At 35.2% G+C, this 5,928-nt stretch overlaps 2 protein-coding genes across 2 annotated transcripts; one reads left to right on the forward strand and one right to left on the reverse strand.

The window, feature by feature from the left end:
* Nucleotides 1–2,774: 2,774 nt before the first annotated feature.
* Nucleotides 2,775–4,491, forward strand: PKNH_0000500 (hypothetical protein, conserved in P.knowlesi; the record flags this gene model as incomplete). The annotated part of the gene is made up of 2 exons (XM_039113433.1): nucleotides 2,775–2,858; nucleotides 3,865–4,491. The coding sequence occupies 2 exons, from the start codon at nucleotides 2,775–2,777 to the stop codon at nucleotides 4,489–4,491; spliced, it is 711 nt and encodes a 236-aa protein (XP_038970099.1).
* Nucleotides 4,492–5,149: 658 nt separating this feature from the next.
* Nucleotides 5,150–5,824, reverse strand: PKNH_0000600 (hypothetical protein, conserved in P.knowlesi; the record flags this gene model as incomplete). Its single annotated transcript, XM_039113434.1, has 1 exon — nucleotides 5,150–5,824. A coding segment is annotated over one exon (675 nt), but the record flags the coding sequence as incomplete, so codon positions are not given.
* Nucleotides 5,825–5,928: the final 104 nt, after the last annotated feature.

Below are 5,928 nucleotides of genomic sequence, written 5' to 3' on the forward strand. Positions count from 1 at the left end.
TAAAAGTGGGTTCCGGGTTAAGGGTGAAAGTGGGTTCCGGGTTAATGATAAAAGTGGGTTCCGGGTTAAGAATGCAGTAGGTTCTGGGTTAATGATAATAGTGGGTTCCGGGTTAAGAATGCAGTAGGTTCCGGGTTAAGGATAAAAGTGGGTTCCGGGTTAAGGATAAAAGTGGGTTCCGGGTTAAGGGTAAAAGTTGGTTCCCGGTTAAGGATAATGTAGGTTGCGGGTTAAGGGATAAGGTAGGTTCCCGGTTCAGGATTAGGTATGTACCGGGTTCAGGATTACGTATGCTCCGGGTTATAGGTAAGGTGCGTTTCCTGTTAAGGATAAAAGTGGGTTCCGGGTTAAGAATAAGATAGGTTCCGGGTTAAAGGTAAAGTGCGTTCCGGGTTAAGGATAAGGTACGTTACGGGTTAAGGGTAAGGTGGGTTGCTGGTTAAAGGTGAAGTTGGTTCCGGATTAAGGGTAAAAGTTGGTTCCGTATTAAGGGTAAAAGTTGGTTCCGGATTAAGGGTAAAAGTTGGTTCCGGGTTAAAGGTGAAGTTGATTCCGGGTTAAAAGTAATGTTGGTTCCATGTTAAGCGTAAGATTGTTCCTCGGTTAAGGATGACGTAGATTCCGGGTTAAAGGTAAAGTTGGTTCCAGGTTAAAAGTGAAGTTGGTTCCAGGTTAAAAGTAAAGTGGGTTCCAGGTTTAAGATAAAAGTGGGTTCCTGGTTAAGGGTAAAAGTGCGTTCCGGGTTAAGGATAAAAGTGGGTTCCGGGTTAATGATAAAAGTGGGTTTCGGGTTAAGGATAAAAGTGGGTTTCGGGTTAAGGATAAAAGTGGGTTTCGGGTTAAGGATAAAAGTGGGTTTCGGGTTAATGATAAAAGTGGGTTCCGGGTTAAGGATAAAAGTGGGTTCCGGGTTAAGGATAAAAGTGGGTTCCGGGTTATAAATAAGGTAGTTCCGGATTATAAATAAGGTAGTTCCGGATTATAAATAAGGTAGTTCCGGATTATAAATAAGGTAGTTCCGGGTTATAAGTAAGGTAGTTCCGGGTTATAAATAAGGTAGTTCCGGATTATAAATAAGGTAGTTCCGGGTTAAGCGATAAAAGTGGGTTCCGGGTTAAGGATAAAAGTGGGTTCCGGGTTAAGGATAAAAGTGGGTTCCGGGTTAAGGATAAAAGTGGGTTCTGGGTTAAGGATAAAAGTGGGTTACGGGTTAAAAGTAAAATTGGTTCCGGTTTAAAAATAAGGTAGGTTCCGGTTTAAAAATAAGGTAGGTTCCGGTTTAAAAATAAGGTAGGTTCTGGTTTAAAAATAAGGCACGTTCAGGATTTAGGGTAAAGTAGGATACGGGTTAAGCGTAAGGTAGGTTCCGGGTTAAGGGTAAAAGTTCGTTACGGGTGAAGGATAAGGTAGGTTCCGGGTTAAGGGTACAAGTGGGTTCCGGGTTAAGGGTAAAAGTGGGTTCTGGGTTAAGGATAAAAGTGGGTTCTGGGTTAAGGATAAAAGTGGGTTCTGGGTTAAGGATAAAAGTGGGTTCTGGGTTAAGGATAAAAGTGGGTTCCGGGTTAAGCATAAAAGTGGGTTCCGGGTTAAGGGTAAAAATGGGTTCCGGGTTAAGGGTAAAAGTGGGTTCCGGGTTAAGGATAAAAGTGGGTTCAGGGTTTAGGATAAAAGTGGGTTCCGGGTTAAGGTGAAAGTATGATCAGGGTTTAGGGTTATGGTGATAGTAGGATCAAGGTTTAGGGTTAAGGTCAAAATAGCATCAGGTTTTAGGGTTAATGTAAAGTTAGGATCAGGTTTCTGGGTTAAGGTGAAAATAGGATCAGGGTTTAAGTTTAATGTTGGTAGAGTATAAGTTTAGGGTTTAGGGTTTAGGATTTTAAGCTTCTATGAATGTTGTAAGGGAGAGGAACGTATGAGTGTATGTAAGGATGGATTGAAATGGAGGATACTCCTCTCAAGGATAATGAATGTATAAAGGAGGATAATGTCCTTTTTTTTTGTGGGGAATTATAATAAACATAAAGGAGGATGAAAAAATGGAAGAAAAGCATAAGGGAAAGAATGAAAAAGAAAGAAGAAATGTGAGAGAAGGAAGGGAAAGAAGAAGGTGAAAGGAAAAGAAGAAGAGGAAATGGAAGAAAAGAAATGCAATTGGAAAAAATGCTTGATGGAGGAGAGTTGCGTACATTTACTTTTTTTTTCTCTCCTTGCTTTTTTTTTTTTTTTTTTATTTTCTTCTATTTCTTATTTCCTCTTTTTTTCTTTTTCTTTTTTATCTATTTTCCTTTTTTTTTTTTTTTTCTTTTATTTATATATTTTCTAATTATTTCCTTGTAAATAAGGAAATGTTTTTTCCTTATGGTGGAATGTTTTAATTAGAATGGGGAATGAATTGCATAATAGTTGGAAATGTAGGGAGATGTTCTTCTTTTTTTTAGAATGTGGTGGATGTTTTTTTTTTTTTTTTTTTTAGAATGAACTGTTTCTTTTTTCTTTTTTCTTTTTTTATTTTTTTTTTGATCTTTAAAACTTATTCTTTCTAATAAAGATATTCTTTCTAATAAAGATATTCTTTCTAATAAAGATATTCTTTCTATTATAAAGATATTCTTTCTAATAAAGATATTATTTCTATTATAAATTTATATAGCGAAGGACAAATAGAATATTCACATGTTACATTGAAGCAAAACAAACCAAAATATACAGTATATAAAATCAAAACAAACCAAATATACAGTACAAAAAGCAAGACCAACACAGTGGAGAAAAAAATGGCACCTTTTTCTTTTATAAAAACATCCACATTAATCTTTGCATACCTATTCTTATTGTATCAAACCAATTATCACCACCAGGTATGAATAACAGAAAAAATTTTTTTTTGTAATATTTTTTACAACTATAGGGGAAAACAAATATGTAGGGGGTGAAAACGTATACATATATTTATATATTATATATTATTTTGCCACCACACCAAATTATTATTCATATTTATTATTCATATTTAAGGAAAAAAGGCGGGGGGGGGGAATGAAAAGGTGGAATGGCAGTGTATGGGAGGGGGGGAAGGTTTCAGGGGTATAGGAGTAAGATTCCTGGTTCCAGGTTTAGGGTTTAGGGTTTAGGGTTCCGGGTATAGAGTTCCGGGTTCCGGGTTTATGGTTTAGGGTTTAGTGTATAGGAGTAAGATTCCAGGTTCCGCGTTTAGGGTTCAGTGTATAGGAGTAAGATTCTGGGTTCCGGGTTCCGAGTTTAGCGTTTAGTGTATAGGAGTAAGATTCCGGGTTCCGGGTTTAGGGTTGTGGGTTCAGGGTTCAGGGTTTAGTGTTCAGGGTTCAGGGTTCAGGGTTTAGGGTTTAGGGTTTAGGTTTCAGGGTTTAATTTTTAGGGTTAACGGTTTAGGGTTTAGGATGAAGTTTGTAGGGCTATTAGGTTTTAGGGGGTGCTAGAATAAGATTTGGGGTTCAGGAGTAAGATTTTAGGGGTGTTAGAGTAAGGTTGTAGAGTTGTTAGAATAAAGTGCTAGGGGTATATGAATAAGGTTGTAGGGATGTTGGAATAAGGTTGTAGGGGTGTTAGTTTAAGGTTTTAGGGGTGTTAAAATTTAGATTTCGGGTTATAGACATAAGGTTTCAGGGCATTAGAGAGTAGGGTTCAGGGGTTAGTGTTTAGTTTGCTTTGAAGGGGGGAGAGAGAAGGAAAGGAAAAGGAAAGGAAAGGAAAGGAAAGGGGGGATGGGGGGGGAAGGAAATCCTTCCCCCCCTTTCTCTTAAACCATTCCTTACATATACATATTTTCTATTATTATATATATATATATATATATGTATATATATACGTTGTTATTTTTTTTTTTAGGTGAGTGCATTAAGCACATTAAACCATTATGATGATGTATCGGATGGAAGCGGTTTATATTCATCAGAGGAAGATATAAATAATGGAAGTGATCGTTTGAAGACAGTACAAGGAAATGGAACAAATGTTCCAACAACATCACATCGAGAGAATGAGTTGGACGACAATGATGTGAGCACATTGCTCGGTTCAATAGACAACGAATTGTTAGAACATACACTATCAGGACGAACACCCTCTTCAGCGAAAAGAAGAGAAAATAGTTCTAAAGGACTTGGAACAAAAATAAAAGAATGTTGTAAAAAATTAAAATATTCTAAAAATAGGAAGAAAATGTTTCTAATTCTTATATTAGTGAGTTCAGTTTTCCACTCGTTAGCTCTTTGCTACACTTTTCCGGCGGCCTATCTCTTAAATTTTGTAGGTTTCAGTCATAATAGTATCCCAATGACGTTCTATATATGGTGCATTGCCTTCCCCGCAATTATTGGATTAATCTACTTTGGCATATTATTCTGGTTTTATCGTTCCAAAGTTTGGGTTAAATGTATAATGGACGATTCTGAAATACGAAAGTGTCTGAGAGAAGAATTCGAAAAAGTACAACATCAACAACAAACCACCTAACTGACAACAAAGACGTTAAAAAATGTTGAATTTCTTTTAGTGCAGTTTATAAAACAAGGTGGAAATTGTTTCATTGTGGGTTAAAAGAATGGTAGAAATTGTTTCATAGTAGTTTAAAAAAAAAATGTTACATTGTTTGATTGTTCCATTGTAGTTTAAAAAAAAAATGTTACATTGTTTGATTGTTCCATTGTAGTTTAAAAAAAAAATGTTACATTGTTTGATTGTTCCATTGTAGTTTAAAAAAAAAATGTTACATTGTTTGATTGTTCCATTGTAGTTTAAAAAAAAAATGTTACATTGTTTGATTGTTCCATTGTAGTTTAAAAAAAAAATGTTACATTGTTTGATTGTTCCATTGTAGTTTAAAAAAAAAATGTTACATTGTTTGATTGTTCCATTGTAGTTTAAAAAAAAAATGTTACATTGTTTGATTGTTCCATTGTAGTTTAAAAAAAAAATGTTACATTGTTTGATTGTTCCATTGTAGTTTAAAAAAAAAATGTTACATTGTTTGATTGTTCCATTGTAGTTTTAAAAAAAAAAAGTTAACTTATTTTTCATTCCAGAACATTGTTACATTGTTTCATTGTAGTTAAAATTCATAATTTTGGAGTTTCTATAATATTTAGTGTTTTTTTGTTTTTTTTTTTTAATATTAAAGAATTTTGTTGTTTTTTTTTTTTTCGATGTATTTTTTGCGTGCTTTATAATAATTGTATCCGAGGAAAGCGATTAATATAAGGATGCCCAATGCAGTGCATATTGCATGTGCTGCCATTGAATACGGTGAATTATTTTTAAGGGAGGTGTAAAATTCCTTCCAACCGTATATGGTCTCCATGTAAGTACAGTCGGTATGTTTTATATTGAATTTTCCACAATACAAAACAAATAAACCAAGGGCCACCATACCCAATATTAATAACAATATACTTCTATGTTTCATGGCACGACGACAAAAGATTCTTTTACAAATTCTTCGAAATTGATCCTTTACATTTCTCGCATCTCGTTGGTTGTTCCACTGTTCCGCATGGGTATGCAATTCCCGTAATGAGGCAAAAGGATCCTCAAAGGGGGGGACATTTCCCCCCCCTCCCTTTTTAAGGGAGGAGGAGTCGGAGGAGCCTACTCCTCCCCTCCTTACAGAGGATTCTCCTCCTCCTTGGGGAGGACGATTATCCCCATACCTCACACTTGAAACATGTGGTCCATCACTTCCTAATGTCTTTGCACGAACATTTGTCTTATTTATATCTTCCTCTGATGAGTATAAACTGTTCGAATCTGACACATCATCATCATCGTTTAATGTACTTAATGCACTCACCTAAAAAAAAAAATAACAACGTATATATATACATATATATATATATATATATAATAATAGAAAATATGTATATGTAAGGAATGGTTTAAGAGAAAGGGGGGGAA

Source organism: Plasmodium knowlesi, assembly GCF_000006355.2.
Source record: "Plasmodium knowlesi strain H genome assembly, contig: PKNH_00_3, whole genome shotgun sequence".
Classification (NCBI taxonomy): Eukaryota; Apicomplexa; class Aconoidasida; order Haemosporida; family Plasmodiidae; genus Plasmodium; species Plasmodium knowlesi.